Source organism: Gymnoscopelus microlampas (genome assembly GCF_963454915.1).
Source record: "Gymnoscopelus microlampas genome assembly, chromosome: 22".
NCBI classification, from domain to species: domain Eukaryota; kingdom Metazoa; phylum Chordata; class Actinopteri; order Myctophiformes; family Myctophidae; genus Gymnoscopelus; species Gymnoscopelus microlampas.
In genome coordinates this window covers 3,501,634-3,522,401 of record NC_139959.1, presented here as the reverse complement: position 1 = coordinate 3,522,401, position 20,768 = coordinate 3,501,634, and the positions used below count along the sequence as shown (strand labels likewise).

General features: G+C 41.5%; 1 protein-coding gene across 2 annotated transcripts in view; it reads right to left on the bottom strand.

Annotated features, from left to right (window-relative positions):
* Positions 1-3,191: 3,191 nt before the first annotated feature.
* The window catches only part of LOC311039361 (ATP-dependent 6-phosphofructokinase, platelet type-like), a 38,846-nt gene continuing 21,269 nt past the window's right edge, over positions 3,192-20,768 (bottom strand). Inside the window, exons 12-23 of one of the 2 annotated variants that reach the window (XM_084049188.1) lie at positions 19,992-20,061; positions 17,657-17,803; positions 16,326-16,396; positions 16,035-16,122; positions 14,889-15,041; positions 12,672-12,824; positions 11,266-11,430; positions 10,715-10,776; positions 9,327-9,438; positions 8,277-8,376; positions 5,433-5,538; positions 3,192-4,746 (exon numbers count right to left, since the gene is read on the bottom strand). In XM_084049188.1, coding sequence (XP_083905314.1) covers positions 4,584-4,746; positions 5,433-5,538; positions 8,277-8,376; positions 9,327-9,438; positions 10,715-10,776; positions 11,266-11,430; positions 12,672-12,824; positions 14,889-15,041; positions 16,035-16,122; positions 16,326-16,396; positions 17,657-17,803; positions 19,992-20,061 — 1,390 coding nt within the window. In that variant the 3' untranslated portion in view covers positions 3,192-4,583. The remainder of the gene's footprint in view (positions 4,747-5,432; positions 5,539-8,276; positions 8,377-9,326; positions 9,439-10,714; positions 10,777-11,265; positions 11,431-12,671; positions 12,825-14,888; positions 15,042-16,034; positions 16,123-16,325; positions 16,397-17,656; positions 17,804-19,991; positions 20,062-20,768) is intronic. The other variant, XM_084049187.1, reaches the window with a different exon arrangement.

The window sequence follows — 20,768 nt, the reverse complement described above, 5'->3', positions numbered from 1 at the left end:
ACAACACACACATGCATCCACACACACGCACGCACGCACGCACGTACGCACGCACGCACGCACGCACGCACGCACGCACGCACGCACGCACGCACGCACACACACACACACACACACACACACACACACACACAGTGCTCGTACACGCATACGTGCACTCAAACACACTGTATACACTCGGGTAGGCCTACCCCATGCATGAGGGTCTGTACCTTTTTCTGTCTACACCAAAACTCTTTGCCAAAAATAGCCGATCTAGTACAAGACAAGGTGGGTCACATGGCCACAGTGCCTTGTGAGATTGTAGATCTGCTATTTTCACCAAATGTTGGCCCATATTCGCCAGATGTAAGCTTATCATGACATGCCTGGGATAGGGAGGCTAGCGTTTGTGTGGTTAATAATAAGCTGCCATGCATTGAAGTAGTCCAGATAAGAGCTGTGTTAATTCTGACAGAAAATTTTGACTTAGTTTAGTCATAGCCTTTTGAATAAAATGTCAATTAGTTTTAATCATGTTTTAGTCATCTGCTTGGTAGGTTTTACATTTGGTTGCATGCTGAAAATAGCAGTTCTACAAGCTCACAACGCGTCACCGTGAGCTTGTAGATCTGCTATTTTCAGAGCGCAACACCTGAGTGCAACCAAACATAAAATTACTGTATTTTAGGTCTACTGGATCTCTTCTCCACCCTCTCTGACATTTTAGTCTATAGTTTTAATTTGTTGACGAAATTGTCAATAGTCTTAGTTTTAGTATAGCTTAGTTTTTATTTAGTTTTCGTCAGTGAAAAAAAGTAGTCGACGAAAATGTTTGGACCTGATGAACCCCACAAGCAGCAAGGAGTGCTTGGTGAGTGTGTGCGTGTGCGTGTGCGTGTGCGTGTGCGTGTGCGTGTGTGTGTGTGTGTGTTTTGCTGCACTGTTACAGCAACAGTTACTCCAAGTGACACTGAATCACAATGGACCTGATGAACCCCATCAGCAGCAAGGAGAGCACACTCAGCACAGTGCTTTGCCGCCACCTGCTGCTTCCTTGGTGCACATGCACTATAGCAGCAAATTAACAAGAGTTTGAGACTAAATCACAGTGGTGCAAAGTTACTGAGTACATTTACTAAAGTACTGTACTTAAGTACAATTTCAAGGTATTTTTTACTTTACTGGAGTATTTCCAATTTTCTGTACTTTTTGCTTCTACTCCATTACATCTCAGAGGCAAATATTGTGCTTTTACTCTACTACAATTATTTGAATATTTTAGTTACAAGTTACTTTGTAGATTTTGATTATTATTACAGAACATACATTACCCGCTTCAGCCCTATATACATTTTGGCCATTTGAAAATAGCCGTTCTACAAGTTCACAACTTATTGTGAGCTTGTAGATCTTCTATTTTCAAAAGATGTGTATACATTTTGAAAACTTGTGAAATGGGACATTCTGCATAATGAGTACTTTCTACTTTTGGTGCTTTAAGTACATTTTGATACCAATACTTTTGTACTTTTACTCAAGTACATTTCGAATTACAGACTTTTACTTGTAACAGAGTACTTCTACATTGCAGTATTGGTTCTTTTACTTAAGTAAAACATTGTAGTAAATGGTGCATTCATATAGTACTTTTATCCAAAGCGCTTTATATACTGTAGATTGTGCATTACATTCACCCATTCACACACACATCCATACACCGATGGCGGAGGAAACCATGCAAGGCACCAACCTGCTCATCGGGAGCAATTAGGGGTTCAGCGTCTTGCTCAAGGACACTTCGACACTAACTCTGCTTTTTCCACCACTGCATGGGGGTCATGTTAGTATAGATTGATGTATGTGTGTATTTATTCTAATGGCCTTGTGACAGCCTAACTGTTTTATTTGCACCACATACTGTAACTGTATGTTCCACATGAGTGTAACTTACCTGGAGGTGCCTGGTGGATCAGCCAGTTATTATTAAGTAAGTAGCCTGAACCATGTGGTCCGATGTCAGGAGCAAATCTCCTGTTTCCTTAGTGTGAGGCAGCTTGATGAAAAAACACACCTCTGGGACATGATGCTAGGATGCTACAAAGACCCCAATCAAGCAGAGACCCTCCCTACTTTGTGCCAAGTAGGAGGCATTGGGGGACCATTTATTTAGTCTTAGCCAGGGGTTGAACCCACAACCTATAACCGCCTGTTGTGATTGTTTCTATGTTTTTTAGAATGGAGTTATGAAAATGTTTTCCTGTACCACCGTCCTAGGACATATCATATAAAGGTAAGGAAAAGGCTAAATTCTACTTTAATGTATGACTGCAGTGCTAATGTGTTTTATTTTGTTTTATCATCAAATACATTCATTAATTGTCCATGTAACCACAATACTTTAATACACACTGTCTGATCCGTCTCACCACATTAGGCTCCATCACCTCAGGTGTGTGTTTATGCCAACTATAGCTTGTGATATCAAACATGTACACTTCATCTGTCACTCTGCAGCGTGACAGTATGATTATTGACTCTACTCATTCGGAAGAATGACATGATTTATGATTGTTGATTTTCCATCAGGATCATGAACTCAGCAACATCTCTCACATGAATCACCAAGGCTACTTTTAGTTTATATTCCCCGAAGGAATAGCCTCCAAGCAGATAAGTACCCATACAATAGCATACAACTTTATTGTGTGGAAAACTGTCCTTTCTTATTACCGTGAATAATCGTTATGAATAATCATGATGATCTCAATATTCAAAAAAATATTTTGGCCATAATCGTGCAGGCCTAGCTCGCTATCCCTTCATACTTTAACGTAGAAACTAGATTCACAATTTAAAAATTCCACCTTACTGTGGACATGAGATTTTTACTTTAAGTACCCAATGCAAAGTATATGGCATGTACAAGCTTTTTGCATGGTTGTGGTAGAAAGTAACGAAGTACATTTACATTGCATGAACATGATGAGTCATTTCCCTAAAATAATAAAGGCACTTAACTCCTGCACCTTTCCAAAAAACAGTTAAAATACCAATCACACAATCTTTCTCTCTCCCCTACTTTTTCAGATTGTGATAAGGCAAAATGTAAGAAAAAAAAAAATCACTCAACCCATTCTCCCGACACCATTTAGTTGCATGCATACCTTATGAGGTTAAACAAAGAAATCAACCACTAAGCGACATTTTGTATATCGGATGTTTATTGTGTGGGAAACATCAGCTGTTCTTACACATTTAAATTAATGGTGCAATACAATATATTACCTATACTTAGTACAGCAGTGCCTAAATTAAATATGTTACATCCATGTGTTTCGAGCAAAAAACAATGAATAGTATTAAAAAGTAAAACCTTTCTTTTGAAATGTAAAGCTCGTCAGGCAGTGCTCTCCACCTGCAGCAAGCAGTCGAGTCCTCATCTCTAACAAGGAGGTTGTTTTTTGCCTCGTCCGCGTGTCGGTCTGTGACCGACCAACCTATCTCCACAAATAACGACCGGATCGTTGATTTTGGTGACCTCTTGACCTTCCCTTTTAGCGCCACCATCAGGCCAAACTTTTCAAATGAGCAAAAAACTAGGCAGTTTAGGCCTTGGTTGGAGGACAGCACTCTACTGAGCGTATTCGTGTTCTGCGTCGGTCTCACACATTAATACGCTGAGCCTCACACTGGCCCTATAGGCAGATATATATGCTGTATATATATACTGTATATACACACACACACACACAGAAAGGTTCTACAGAATTTAGGATTTATACTGTCATAGCCTACTTTAAAGGAGGTTCAGAAACAGAGAAAGTGCAATTTTAGAAATGACGGCGACAACGAACAACCAGGGCAACAAAGATACACACATGAACAGTCAGTGGTTGTTGTCATGGCATGGTGTGGGCTGTGTGTGTCTTAACACATTTTGACTTTGAATTTCTTCAAGAGTTCAGGAGCACTGCAGAGCTTCGGGGGTTAAGGTTCCTAGTAACTATACCAAACAATGGAAACGGAAAACAATGGAATGGTGAATGTCGACCCTTCTGTGTGTGGGGTGTTGTCAGAGAACATGATCACACAGTGTTAGGCGAGAGGAAAAGAGACTTAATCTATACTTTGTCACACGGTCGCATCGCTCCACATGATTCGTGTATGTTCAACTTAACCACTTAAACCCCATATGGGTAACTGGAGTCCCTCAGGGCTCAATACTAGTGTCTATTACTAGTGTCTTTTCTGTTTTCTGTCATCGTGTGGAAAGCCAACAATAGCCGTTCTACAAGCAAAAACAATTGCCGCAACGTGACATGTTTTGAGCTTGTAGATCTGCTATTTCTGCTGATTGTCCCCCCCCAGGCATGCTGGGGTTCAAGTGCTTAATACATATTTTTTTCAAGTGACTGCACAGCCGCACAGCGAAGTATATATTGAGTCTCGACAGAGAGCGAGATGTTTAAACTGGCACTCTTTTACAAACGCGACGAAACGCTGACTGCCTCGCAGACTGAGGGGTGGTGGTGGTGGGTGGGGGTAGGTGGGGACACACACACATTATGGTCCTGGCGGGCCGGGCTGGGCCTCCCTCATTCTCACATGGTGACGGTGGCGGCTCCGTCGGACTCTCTGGGCCGGTTGCGGATCACGTGCTCCAGCTGGCCGGCGTCGGACACGTCGTAGCTGGTCTTGTACTTGGCCAGGATCTTCATCAGCGGACGCAGCTTCAACCACCACTGTTCCTTAGGGATCCTATGGCTGCGAGACAAAACAGAAAGCAAACATTTCAACATGATCAGTTTGAACCCATTAATTCTACAAAATATGTTCTAAATGCTAACAGTTTTCTGAAAAACGTATGTTTCTCAGTGGTCTCAAACTTTTTCATGTCAAGGACCCTCAAAATGAGTTGTAGCCTATTTGGCCGCCAACCCCATCTCAAAATATTTACAACAGGTAACAACCTGTTACAGAGAATACATAACGGTACCAGGGAAAGCTATAGTATACATACACCAGTGTTAATTTCGTCGACTAAAACTATGACGAAAAATGTTCACTGACGAAAACTAAATAAAAACTAAGCTATGATGACTAAATCTAAGGCTAAATACATTGACGATTTTGTCAACAAATAAAAACTAGACTAAAATGTTAGTGAGGGACTAGAGTGGAGAAGAGATCCAGTAGAACTAAAAGACAAGTAATTTTATGTTTGGTTGCGCTCTGAAAATAGCAGATCTACGGGCTCACAACGCGTCGCAGTGCAACACGTTGTGAGCTTATAGATCGGATATTTTCAACTGAAACTGGACTAAAACTTTTCAGATGACTAAACTATGACATTTTATTCAAAAGACTATGATGAAACTAAACTTGCTGTAAAAATGAACACTGACATACACAAATGTACTAGTTGTACAAAGAGATAATGTAATACGTACACAAAGTCAGTCTCCGGTTTGAGCTGTAGGACAGGCTGGAAGACCAGGGCTCTACGACGCATTCCCAGTAAGCAGCACGAGTCCTCTGAGTTAGCGAACACTCGTCCTACACAGGAACAACACACAGAGCAGTGAGCGGTGGAATACACACAGGTTTAAAATGCTGTCGACACTGGGGCTGGGCCATATTGACAAAAATCAAATGGTGCTGTATATTTAACCTACTACCTCAATATCAATAATGTGACAATATTTTTGGGATTGTTCATTGGTGCTTTTTTAAATTATTTTTTAGAAGAGATCGTTAGTAATGTGGATATGATGACCAATCAGGTAGAGGCGTTTGTTGTTGTTTGTTGTAGATCATCCTGTCATTTTAACCGCAGTGGTTCTCAAAGTGGGGTCCAGGGACCCTCAGGGTTCCTTGCGGGGGTTCCAATTGGAGCCTTAAAAATGTCTGCAACTCTGAGAGTATACATTTGGTTCCATTTGTTATGGCGGGGTCCTTGAAATAAAATTTGATTAGTTTGAGAACCACGGTTTTACAGTAATGCAGACTTTAAGACTAGGAAAAGATCACATTTAATCAGAACTAGAATGTGTTTATTGGTGAGGTATGTTCACATAATGAGGAATTTGACTGGGTTTCATTGGTCTTACAATATATCATTATATTTTAACAACATAATCACAGATTATTTCTAGTCTCATACTGATATATATTGCCCAGCTCTAGTCGACATCACCTACAGAACAGCGTTTTCCAGCATGCCTTGGCATGCTCTTAACATTAGTGGCTTACTGGCTTTAGTCTTTTGTTAGTTATATGTTTTGGGTTAAAATAAGTGTTAAATAGCTCTATATTCCCATAGCAATTTTTGCCATATAGTGTTTGTTCAATAACAGGGGTCTCCGCATATCTCCACCTCTATAATAAACGGAAAATACATTTTAAGGTCGAGATACCAATTTCATCGAATCAGGAGGGAGACCTCAGGACAAAGGACAAACGTGTGAAATGGAAGTTATGAAACAAACAAATGAGCAAGATTGGAACTGGATCTTTATCTTTATGGGGTTCTCTCTCCTGATTGGATGAAATGAGTAACCCTTCTCTTTCCTGATTTGATGAAATATGTAACCCTTCTGAAAATGTATGTACGTTCTGCTTATTAAAGAGCCGGCAAGACGGTGAGACCCCTGTTACTGTACCAAACAATGTAAAGCAATGATTCCCATCTTTTGAACAAAATAAAACGTTTTGTTTTAACCAAAAAATTATCACTTACAGCGCCTTTAAATGTTAGGGTATTCTTAGTGAATGCTCTGTGCAGTGAAAGCGTGGCAACAAAGACAGGATGGAAGTGGGGGGTGAGGTGATGTGCGACACAGGACTACTGATGCTTTGTGACAGTGATGACATTGACAGACAGCGGTCTATCGAGAGAACTGAAGGTCAAAGCCACTTCCCCTGGGGTCATAAGGAAATGTTCCCAATGAAGAATCCCATTGACTTTGTAGAAACATCACTTAATATAACCCCTATAGTCACACATACATTTTAACTTGACGATTAATTGTCACTCAAATAATTGTGATTAACGATTGCATTGTGTTTTTGGCTTTAAACATTGTAAAATAGAAATAGAAATAGCATTTCCATTTGCCACCATTGGCCGGGTTATTGCGTGGGTGAAATAGGCGCTCTCTCTCGTGCTGATTCAGCTCTCCCTAAGCACCCCCCCCCCTCACTCCCTCCCAGTATATAGTAGATAAACGATGCAGTATACCTGGATTCATTTTATTGTTATTTTTGGAACACAGTTCTTATTAAGTGATGGATTTTGAATAAAAATGTAGAAATAAACAAGTTGTCCACAGTTATAAAACACTAATGGTGACATGAAGCTCTATAGACAACACAAGCACAGATGGGACAAAAAATATGTGTCAAGATATAAGAAAGATGTTCACATATTTTTCTTTGGCCTTTTATTTATTTATTTATTTATTTTGGTAAATTCGGAAAAAGGTCTGCCGCCAATTAGCTTTTAGTAATTAGGGCGAGGACTTCCAAACTTGACCAAAATAACAAAACAAAATAATATTGAAGCATAAGTTGAAGCAGCACTAAAAAAGCGAGGAAACAGAGCTGAATAAACAGATGGTCATGGAGTCAGAAAACATAGACAAGTGATTTACCTTCATCTTATGTCATCCATGTTGCACCGCAAATAGACAGGAAAGAACAGGAAAGAGTTCCAACTTTAACTTTTATCCTTTAGGTAAGATACACTGCAGTGTGGTTTTTCAACAGAATAGTCAATTTGCAATAAGTGAAATGAACCACTTAAACCCTCAGATTTAGTGAAACTAACCCGAGTTGCTTGCTGTATTTGGAATCTTTCCCTCCCTCTCTACACCAAATCTCTTCGCCCCGAAATTAGCCGATGTAAAAGCTCACAAGACGTTGCAACGCAATATGTTGCGAGCTTGTAGATCGACAATTTTTGGTGAATGTTCCCCCCAGAATTGGGATGCTGGGTTCAATAAGTTAAAAAGAAGATTGAGCATCACGTGCAGTTGCTAAATACATTGAAAAAATGAAGGAAAGCATATAAAGACTTTGAGGTTGATTCAAGTAACATTCACAATGTTACATTAACATAATACAAACCCATAACCACTTAATTCAATGAATGAATTCTTAAAGCGAGTGACTCCATGACAGATCCAGGTAAACACATCACAAACCACACATCTGAAGGGAGAATCTACTGTACAAGTCACAGCAACAAGCTTCTATCCAACAACACCACTGTTGTTCTACTTGGCAAGCCTTACCGTGTCTGTATGTCTCCTGCAGCTTCTTAGAGATCCACTGCATCGCCTTCGCAGAGATCTTGGTCCCGAAGTTACGGTCGAACGGAGAAGGCGCTCCGCCCTTTCAAAACAACCAAGCTAATATTACTTTTAAGGCAGTGGTTCTCACAGTGGGGTGTCTGGTGGGGACCCACCAAGGGGTCATTTAGGGGGTTCCAGGGGGCCCCCAGCAAAATGAGTTAATACAGGATCAAAGTCAGTTTAACCACTATAATTTGAAAATATCCTCTTCCATTTTAAAAAGCCTAGTCATACTCTAAAATATTACACTTTGAAAGCAACTTGCCCAACACTGCTCAAAGGCACCACACCGGGGCAGATGCAGGGATTTGAACCCTTAAGCCAAATTCCAGTACTCAAATGTCTGCTTCCTCGCTTCCTCCGTCATCTGTCTTCCAGCACGGCGTAGTTACCGTGAAATTGATGACCTGCTGAAATATGTGACAATCGTGTAGACATCACATAACGTCAGCGTCCCAACGTAAATCATTGTTGTTTGTTTATTAGCAGAGTTCAACCTTGCGGTATTTAGGCCACGTATTTAAAGACCTCCATGTAAATTATGTGCACAAGATGGTCCACAAGATGGTCACCAATATCACAGTAACACCGCCATGCTGGAGGACAGATGACGGCGGAAGCGAGGAGGCAGAAATTTGAGTATTGGAATTTGGCTCTGGTCTTCCAGGTGTCAGGTGGTTTCTCTACCACTGCACTGCTCTGCTGTCTGTGCATGACATTTGTGGTTATTCTCTGTCGTTTATGATGTTGCACAGGAACATCCTCAGTGTTAATCTAACTCAGAGAGTGCATAAATGGAACCAGGTTGACCTGTAATGGTCCTGGTTCCATTTATACACTCTCTCTGGTTCCATTTCTGTCTGGTTTCAATTGTACACTGGCTTCAATGAGTAAACACTCTGGTATCATTTTGTACACACCGCTCAGTATTAGGATTTTGCGGTGTGTCAACAGTAATGTGTGTGTGCGGAACAGACCCTGCTGACATACCTGCTGCATGTGTCCCAGCACATTCTTCCTGCAGTCAAACACTCCCTTGCCTTCCTCAGTGTACAGCTGGTAGATGAAGTCTGTTGTGTAGTTCTCGTTACTGTTCTCATTCCTATACACAACAAGCGACATTCATCTTTGAGTGTATTGCTGCTTTCCATTCGCCCTCACATGGGCCAATTCTTACACTTTCAGAGTTCAATTTAACATGAGTTTCTGTAAAACCAGGACCTGAAATTATTTTTTTTTAAATGGGAGGGGAATTCCCCCCATGTAGGATTCACTTAAGCGGGACATTATGCACTTTGGGGGGGATACTACATGTTAAGCTTAACTACAGGTCTTACATTTACCGTTTCGTGCAATTCGTCGCTCTGCTCCAATTTAAGGGAAGTGTGTGTGTGTGAGAGTGAAAAAGAAAGAGAGACACAAAGAGAGACACAGAGAGAGGAAAGCAGGGGATGAAATGGACACAAACTATAATAGCCTACAGATTTAATATTGATTTTAAAGATCGGTAGAATTAAGCTGTTCCCTCAAAATCGATTTGTAAACCTGATTTGTAAATCTGGTCGCATCACACACTACAGGATAATCTTATAAGATTTGAAACATGCACACAGTACAAGATCGTACAATAATGGGGCATCGCACACTACACGTTTGGATTAGTGATCACATGCAGAAGCTGTAGCAAATGTAACGACAAACTGATGTCTCCTGCTGTATGTTCAATGCACTAATCCTTGGAAAGTCAGAATACACGAGGGACAAAGATGCAAGTTCATAATAATTATATGAAAAATAATTTACACTTCACAGAAACAGAGATAGATAGGAACTAATGAACAAGGCAAACAAACAATGTGTAGGAGGGGGAAGAAAAATGGAGACGGAACAGAGCGATTTGGAGAAGAGTAGCGACTTTTGCACTAGTATTTATTGGTCTGGTTAGATTGGCTGGAGTGGAGACTGGAGGTTGATTTATTGGTCTAGTTGCACTAGTATTTATTGGTCTGATCATCAAGCTCACAACTCATCGCCATAGAGCAGCGCATTGCGAGATTGCCGTACTATGAAGCATAAATATACAGCCAGCATTGAGGGAAGTGGGAAGGGGGCTCTGTGTTGCCTGTAGACAGAGGCAGATGCTATGGACAGAGGGAGACAGAGCACATTTTGTATGTGTACAGCGGCAGCCAATACAGAGTCCCGCATTCACGTTGGCTCTGATTATATTAACGTCTGTGTAAATGTGTGCGTCCCCCATTATAAGTACTAAATTTGGGAATCCATTAAAATTCAGGACCTGGAAACTCTTCTGCTATGCCTTTAAATGTGAGTTGAGAGTTAAATGTGAGTTGAGAGCGGCTGAGCAGAACCATTACCTGAGGACCAGCCCTCTCTGGATGCTGGTCTTCATCTTCTCTGTCAAGTGCTCAACGTTGGCCTGCAGAGATCACAATCACTTTATTAAGATAAAGGTACTTGCATATTATGCATGGTATTATCTCCATAATTGAAAAACCTGATGAAATTATTAAGAATGGAATAAATACTTGTAAAGAAACACACAAAAGTGCTGTAAGCACACAACAGTCTCAACCTGGTCCGATTTGAACTTTTCAGTTGACAATACGTCCTCTTTGTCGCTTGATAGTCATCAAGCAAAACAAATTGTATAAAAAAATCTACAAGCTCACAACACGTCTCATTGCATTGTGAGCTTGTAGATTGGCTATTTTAAAAACATTTTGAAAGGTTTATTTTTTATAATCGATTAAATTTGTTCGATTAACTGCTGCACCCCTAGACAACAGTATACATTAGGAAGTCTAATTTTGTATTTTAAGACATACATGTAGACGTTGTTAGGAGAGCATACAGACAACAGCATGATAACTCATAACCCATTTGTTAAACTAGGAGAATACTTTACCTGTAGGTCTCTGATGTCAAACGGCTCTTCAAAGATGTAGGCAGCATCTGCCCCGGCAGCCAACCCCCCTACACTGGCCAGGTACCCACAGTATCCCCCCATGGTCTCAATAATGAACACACGACGCTTGGTACCGCTGGCTGACTGCTTGATGCGGTCACAGGTCTGTTATATGCACACACACACAGTACACACACGCACGCACACATACAGTTCATACACACATAATATGCAGACATGCACACGCGCACACACACACACACACACACACACACACACACACACACACACACACACACATATTAACTACTACACACATGAACATGAACTACTACTATATTATGTGACTCTAAAATCGTATATACATATTTTAACTTAAAACATACCTTTCTCCTGTCAAGAGTGTTTTAGTTATATTATTTAGTAGTAAATGTGAAGAGTTTCATTAGTACATGTTAGGAATATGAGAAGGTTTAGATATCATGTTTTGTTACATTAATAACATTACATTCAGTGTAATCAAGTTCCAAAGCTCAAACATGTCATTTCAAACTTCAGTACAAAATAAGGTGATAAAATAAGGCACATTCAGGGTTATATAATGCAGCTTTCTCCAGATCACACTGGAGTCCAGCATGAGGATGGGAGAGCATAATGACCAGCTGTAAAACATGTGACATCAAGGACAGTTCTATCTAGAGCACACAATTGACTTTGAGGACAATGCCATAATTTAATTACAAGCCTAATGTCAGTGAGGTGGAAACAGTGCCGGGCAATATGACTTAAAGTCATCTCACAATTGTTAATTAGCTAAAGCTTTGCTAATTCATTACTTTATTTAATAACTTTAAATAATGGAATTGCAACTTTAAATTACAATTAGACCAGTGTAGTGTTGTTTATTTAATGGGTAACAGAGCTTAAAGATGAAAAAAGGCCATATAGAGGGATGATTTGTAAGGTTTTTTTTTCTATTGTAAAGCTACACTATGTAATTCTTTTACTGAATGTTATTTTGACCAATCTGTACAGTAGAACATGTTAATAGAATATTGTATTTGGTCTCCCTGCTCTTCTATTGAGAAACTTAGATCCTGTGGTCTGGTAGGACCACAAATGTGTGCTCTATTAGCTCAGTGGTTTGAATTTCGGGTAGAACATGTCATGAACGTTACAGAGTTCAGCTTTAAGTTCCTATCAGTCACTGGTACAGTATATATGCATCATATTGGACATCTAGAAATACTGCACAGCACTGCACAGCACTAGGGAAACCACTGCACTGAATAAACATAAAGCTATCAGCACTGTTGTGATCACATTATACATCGATTCATTTCTAGAGCATCTCAAAGCGGTCAAGCTGTGGTGGCAGCGGCGGCGGTCGGTTCGGACACCCTTACCTCCACGATGGCATTGAGGGCCGTGTCTGCCCCGATACTAAGGTCAGTGCCGGGTACATTGTTACTAATGGTGGCAGGCAGCATACACATCGGGATGCAAAACTCCTCATACGTGGACCGAGCCTCATACATCTGCAGCAGACACTCAAAGGCCTGATGAAGCGGCAGTCAACAGCACACACACAGTGAATGGGTTAGAAGGACAGGAGGCTGACGGACGGCCGGCGCTGAGAGAGATTCCCCGTCTCCCCCAGGGTTCTGGAGCGTAATACCCTGCCATTCAGACCCCCTCCGTGTGATAGAGGCTTTGACTTCCCTTCTGGCAGAAAGCAGGGATTGAGGAGAGAATCAGAGGGACAGACGTGGCCAGTGTGAGGAATGAGATGGAAACATGGAAGAACAGAGCCAAGATAAGACTGGAAACATGGAGAAGAGAAGAGAAGAGAGGGAAAGAGGGCAAGGGACAAGAGAAGAGAAGAAAGGAAAAGAACAGAAAAAGAGAGGAAACAATGGAATGCAGATGACCAGGAAGATAAAGGTAGATGGAAACAGAATGAAGATGGCCTTAAAGAGAGAGAAAAATGCAAAAGAAGATTTCTTTTATTAGGAAGGTGTGAAAGAGGAGAAAAGCGGGCAGGGTGTGTTCGTTTTCTGTGTGTGTGTGTGTGTGTGTGTGTGTGTGTGTGTGTGTGTGTGTGTGTGTGTGTGTGTGTGTGTGTGTGTGCGTGAGTGCATGTGAGCGTGTATATGCGTGGGTGCATGCATCGGCAGTACAATGCAGTGACTGGCGAGAATGGCCTGAAAGGATCAGCTGTACAATGGCAGGAAATGGTAGAAAGGCTGGACTCAGGGAAGACAGGAACCATTCACATCCAGGTCCACAGGAGGAGGAGGATTATGATAAAGAAGATGATAGAAATATGAAGATGGTCCAACCATGACTTGGGCTGGTCGTGGGTCTCACTGGTTACTACATTGTGATTTGTCTGCCTCCTCTTGATGGGAAGGGGAAGTCCCCTGAGAACAACATCCGAGATGGTTTGTGCCACAACAGACGATGGCCCCTCCAATGAAAGCTTCTGGACATTTCTATCCAAGAGAACTCTTGTGTATGTTCCATCAAGTTGATGCTGGAGCTCTTCATTCATTGTTCAGGTTTTGGCACCATAAAGAAGGACTGAAAAAGTTGATGCCGGTAGCTCTTGAAACATCCGACTGCAATCAGATACAATTTATTACAAGCACTCACTCCAGGCATGTCCTTTCCTGATAGAGAAGTCGTTTCTACTGCTGACTACATAATGCCCAAGGTGAACATTGCCTTGAAATGTGCATTATGTAGATATCTTAGATTTTTGCCTGTCCCGGCCATGTTTCTATTTACCGTTTGATTTCCTTTCCGCCCCCTCTTATTTTTCTTTTCTCTTCCGGACAACATAAAACGATGGAGCTTGCACAAACACAAATTGCACCCACTTCTTTACGTCTGTAAACCTGTGATGTGACAATTAAGTTATTCTGAATCTGATGGTAATTTGATGGCAAGTATTTGAACCCAAACTATAAATGAATATAATAATAATCTAGGCTACATATCATTCTTCAAAACAGCTGTTGCATGTGCTCTACCAGCCAGCTGCACACTAAAAATAGACATAATGACAAACTTCTGTATTTCTTCAGAAATCCGTCAGACAAAATCATATAAATTAGTATTCTTAGTATGGTATTATAGAATTAAATGAGTGGTATACTAGTATCTACTTTTCCATTAGCTACAGTTTGTTAGCCTGGTGGTTAGTACAAGCTACACCACAATGCTATGCCACCACACTACTGAGCACGCTTGTAGTGATGTTAATGAGGTGGGTGCAGACACACACACACACGGCCACGTTACAAAAACAACGTCAGGAAGAGGGCACACACGCGCACACACGCGTCACAAAAACAACGTCAGGAAGAGGGCATAGGTGGAACAAACATGGCAGCACGACACATTTGCACATAACAGCATGCCTCCATGTTGTCACTCACCTACCTGATGTTGCACCGAGCGACAGACCAGTTTACTACTAGCATGTCACAGGTAGTATTATGAGCTAGTGTGTGAGTTTGTGCATGTGTGTGCATGCGTGCATGCACATGCATGTACTGTATACATATATGCATGTGGGGGCTCTCTTGGTAAAGCCACGGTAAGCCCCGATCACTTACACTAGTGATGGCGTTCAGTGCCGTGTCAGCGCCAATGCTGAGGTCTGACCCTGGCACATTGTTGGACACTGTGGCAGGAACCATGACCATGGGCACGCACAGCTCCACGTATTTCCCGCGCAAATCCAACAATTCCAGCAGTGAGAGGAAGGCCTACAGGGCAGAGCCAAGGGCTTTTAGTGGCTGGAGAGGGTGCACTGACTGGTGGGTGGGTGGGTGGGTTGAGTGGTGCTACTAGCCAGGGGGGGGAAGAGAGGAGGGGGGGAAGACATGAGAGGAGGGATGGCGCCTTTAGGGAAGAGCCAGGTCTATCACAACGGACAGCAGCGTGAAACAGGACAGGTTACCACTCCACATACAATGTTATCCTAGAAAAGGACATTCTCTCAACATGAAGAGATAGATAAATCCAAAGCTGGTGATTGTCTAAAACAGGAGGAGAGAGAGCGTGAAATGGTTGGAGAAAAGCAAGCTGTTCCTCGGTTTTCCAAATTGAGGCCAAATTCACTGCGACTGAAGTGGTTTCACTTCCAGTGTTGTTGTTGGTTCACTTTTGGATTCAACAGCTTCAATGGCCCAACACACAGGTACGGGATCTTGGTTCAGTTTGACTATTCTATCAAAAACAACAAAACATAATTTCAAATAACTGAAAATCTGCAGTAAACTAAATAATCAGATTAAGTGTTTTTTCCCCCCAGAAACGCCTGTAAAGCATCAGTCATGGTTTACAGACATTTCTGGAAAATAAATACATAAGACATTATAATAATATTGCATGACTGAGCGTACTTTAGGAATATGCATGAAGAAGCATGTAAATGTAATGTAACATCAAATGGCGGAAAAGATGTGAAATTAACACTGTTCTCTGTAATTGCTATACATTGATTAACAACTGTCTCTAATTGCTATACATTCATTAACAACTGACAAAATTAGCAATGCATTAAGAGAACTGACATTCATTTTATATTAAAGTAACTATTTTAAAACTCATAAAATTCATGAAGTATACATTAAGTGTTAGCACTACTGTGTGAGTTTTAAAAACTCGAGAGCTGATATGCTTATGGATAAAATCATAGCTGAGAATGTAGCATCGTCAGTCGAATTAACAGGGAAAAGGCCAAGGGTTCGACATACCTCAAATCCACCAATAATTAGCAGCGCATTTATGTTATGTGCTCGTATTTGCTCAGCAATTTTGTCAGCATGCTTTGCAGGGAGTGTTCTGGAGGACAGAAAGAAACATTACGTGAGTCATTTATGTTGTGTAGTATTTCACTAATTTACTGAAAGACGTGAACGGTTTCCGTCCATGAACCATCTGTCTGAATGATCTAACATATGAGCAGGGCTGTCACGAATCACGATCATGAAACTGTACTTGACGATTAATTGTCATACACATAATTGCGATTAACAGGACTTTACCTTTTGGTTCCCAGCAGGGATCCTCCTTGGCCCGTCCATCCTCCTACATCAGACCATTTGATCTCCTTGATCTGAGGGGGAACAGCAACCATGCATTCAACACATGAGACATATATAGGAGAGAGGAAGGGTGACTGGGGTTATCTAGTGGCGGGCCGGGCACCTCCTCTCAGAGATGTCTGGTTTAATTAGATCCTCAAAGTGTTAATTTAATATATAGACTCATGTTAATTAACTATTATATTTGGTGACTACTACCCAAGATGCTGCTTAACAACAGTAAACACAGTCATTCTGTGTGTCTGTGTGTGTGTGTGTGTGTGTGTGTGTGTGTGTGTGTGTGTGTGTGTGTGTGTGTGTGTGTGTGTGTGTGTGTGCGTGTGTAAGAGAGGTGTGAAGTTGCACCAAGGCCAAGGCCAAGTATAAATATTTCCACGGCTACTGTAATCTTGTTAGGGTCAGTTACCCTTGAATGCTAGCAGGCCATAGAATGCTAACTGGTGATTAGAGTTTTTGACTCAAGATACCCGCTGTGACACATATTACATAACATGTTATGTAACGCAGTGTCTGGTCCTTTAACATTCATAAGGGGGGGGGGGGGGGTCATTTGTGGGCATTTAGAATAGAATCTGAAAGAGCAATGAGAACAAAGGCCAGAGAAACCAGTTTGCCCAAGGGTCAGATTACAGTCAAGAGAATGACATAATGCAGGCTTTCAGATGCAGGTGACTCCACATTCAAACAGTAGACCAGTGGTAGACCACTCCTGAGGTTAACATGATGTGACAACAAGTTTACCTGACTGATAGATCAACATAAAGCTCATCTGCTATAATTTCTATAACATCCTCCCTCAGTCAGTAGATTGTGGGAGGGTGCCCTCTGTCTGTGTGATGTTGTACTACGATACATTTGAATGTGTGTGAGATGTGAGTGCATGCTGTATGTATGTTAATCTGAGTAGATTAGCCCCAATAGTGTTTCTGGCTCTTTGCCTCTACCTATAAATTACTTTCGTAAAAAGCCAGTTCTTTGGATGGATTCTGGATGCATGATTGTATATTCCTGTATTGTTCTATGCTGCAGCGTCAAGGCAAGTTACTTGGCATACACCGATACACGAAAGTATACAAAATACAATAAATTGTTTGGTTCATGATGTTTCAAAAGCGTAACATTTTGTTAATCGATTGTGATCGAGGCAAACGTTTTAAATAATCATGATATTGATTTGAAGTCATGTCGCCCAGCCCTAGAACGAAAGGTGCACACTCGTTCACAATGTAATGGCAGCAAAGGTGAGCCAGTGCTGTCATACAGTACCTTACCTGTCCCTTATAGAATCCCTCGAAGCCGTCACTGACAGCCAGCATCCTGTGGCCCTCGGAGATGCCCACTCTGACGGCAGAGCGGACCGCGGCGTTCATGCCCGCTGCGGGCGCGCCCACGTTCAGCACGGCCACGTTGAAGCCGGTCTGAGCAGAGACAAAACACGCAGGAAGGTAAAGGTTAGCTGTGCTAGTACATGCAGACAATGACCAAGACAACTCCATCATTGTCTTACTAATCAGAACAACCCCAGCCACAGCTTTTCAAAGTGGAGCCACCAGGGGTCGCCGATTGGAAAGGAGAGGACGATGGAGAAAAGGAAAAAACATATAATCCTAAAGAAATATAAAATTACATAAAATGTAATTTCTATTAAAATTAAATTTATAATATTATTGTGCCAGTTCAAACCACTTCCAACCCTATTTTGTCATCGTTATCAAAGTCTTTCAAAATTATTAACAAGTTGTAAGCTTGGCCTGGAGTAGTACAGGCACCTAGGCTCAGTGTAGCATGACAACGTGTCGCGAGTTCGAGTCCCGATCCTGCCATGTCATTCCCCATCTCTCTCCCCATTTATGTCAGCCTACTGTCCTATGAATAAAGGCATGAAAAGCCAAAAATAAATCTTAAAAAAAAAGAAAAGTTGTGAGCTTGTACAGCAGATTGCAATAGTACAGCCCTGGGCATGGAAACTTTTGGAAACCCCTGATACATGCCACAGTTTTCACACAATAACTATTTAACTCAAAACATGCACAACAATTATTGTGAACATGTATTTTTGGTCCCCAGAGATACATTTTGACAAATATACACTACGTAACTGAAATGACTGCCATGCATTTTTGCGAGGAGAGGCAGATCGAAACGTGTGCGAGAATAAAAGTAATTCAACAAGCAGCAGACAGGAGGAGAATCGATAGCTAGGTTTCTGCTCTGTTTGTGGCCACACGCTGGGCCTGCTGTGGTCATTAACTGAGATAGAAGGGAGAGCCCAGCCAACACAGCATGGAGCCTGCTGCTGGCCAGGTTGCTTCTACTCCTCACTGCTCTCCAGTCAATGATAGCTCCTCCTGAAGCACAGCAGCAGGCTAACAGAGCTTCCAGATAAAGGTTGAGCAGCCCCCCCCCCGTGGTGGGGCGCCAGGTGTTACCTCAATGCGGGACACTACATCTGGGCTACTGCTGCTGAACCAAATAGAATATGTCTTAAAACAGTGATCAGCCACTGCATCTTCAGGTAAAGGTTGGCATACATACAGCAACTGGCAAATTCCAGGACAATTTGAGGTGATACAGTGGGCAGGTAAAAATCAGTGTTTTTGATCGTCTCCTCCTGAAGTAAACATACTGTAGCCCTGCAAGACAAGCATTCATACTATATGTCTATTATATCCTGTCTCAGCTTTCCTACTGCCCATCAGTTAACCAATTAAGCCTGATGTATACTTAGTCGTACGATGTGCAACTGCAACACGTTGTGATCTTGTACTGTAGATCTGCTATTTTTTGAACGAAATTTGAAAATTTTGCCTACAATGATGCTAAAAAGTGGTTAAAAACTGGAAAAAGCAGGAAGTGAACTACATTACATTACAGTCATTTAGCAGACGCTTTTATCCAAAGCGACTTACTACTCTGCTCTTGAGGAAACAATTAGTGCAATATTATTTCCCCATCACCACACAAGGTTATTTTACAACCACACTGAGGGATGGTTGTGTGCGTCATTACCCGACGAAGGCTGCAGGCCTGAGACTGCTGTCTGTTGTTCATAATATCAGAGGTCGCTGTAGCTGAGAAACCCAAGGCACTATTTTGTACTGTCAGATGAGAATGATGCAAATGAAACATCCCAGAGAGGATGAGGGGGATGAGGCTAATGGTATTGTAAAGTCACTCTGCAGGACAAGAAGTGGTAGTGTGACATACTGTACACAATTCCAAGTCACTGTCTGTGGATATACATACAGTATGTGTACAGTATATCGTTGCTGTCGGGTGGAAACCTCATATGTTAAAAAAATGAGACTTTTCAGGATTCAAATTCAAAAGTATCCTTTTTAAATTCAAAAGTATCCTTTTGAATTTGAGCAGATCTACAAGTTCAAAACACGTCGTGATGCGACACCTTTTGAGCTTGTAGATCGGCTATTTTTGCTACCTTTGTGTGACATTGTAGTATGAAATAGTAGGGCATTCATTTACATTTTGGGGGGGCGAAGTACACACACGTACACACAGGCCCACACACACACACACACACACACTCATAATGTCTTTAGGAGCGGCAGTCCCACACAAGTGTCAAATTGTCTGGAGTCTACTTACACTGACGATCTCTGATGAGGGTTTATTGTGGGCCAGTAGCTTGTATGTCTTCAGGTTGTTTTCAAAGCTCCTGCAATAAACACACCAAACACATACAATACAGGCCAAGGTTTAATATTAGTTCCGAAAAGAAATAAATTATTTGATTATTATCAAAATCTAAATTTGATTGAAAATGTTCTGTGCATATGGAGAATCCTCCCTGTTGAACAGGTGATCACATTTTCTGAATATTCAATATACGTACAGTAAACTCATTTACTGGTAGAGGATACCCCGAAAACGGGGTGCTTGTTCACATTTTTATTTAAAGTCCCTGCACTGTCATTTACAATAGCAATGACCACAGTCTTGCCATGTCTGCATGTAATTGCTTATGGACAACAGGAAGAAAAAAAAAGTACATCCATTTAAGCTGGAAGTAGTGGCCATTTACATACACATTTAATACACCCATGGGAAATTGAAATTTCCATTCAAAATAATGATTAATTCCTAAGTAATTATGACTGTGCGTGCGCACACACACGCATGGGTTCAAGTGGTTAATCTCCTTTCTCTTTGCCACTACACACATCGTCCACAGTAAGCCAAGTCAGCTAGGCTGCAACGTTATTATTATCTTTATCTGGCAAGGAACCCGACGGCTTCCTGTCTGGTGGCTGATCCTCCTGGGACAGCAGCACGTCCTCCATGTCCTCAGGGACCCCCTGGTACCGCTGCAAATTAATCCTATCACCAGGATGCTAATTGCACCCACCTAAAGTCATTGTTAGA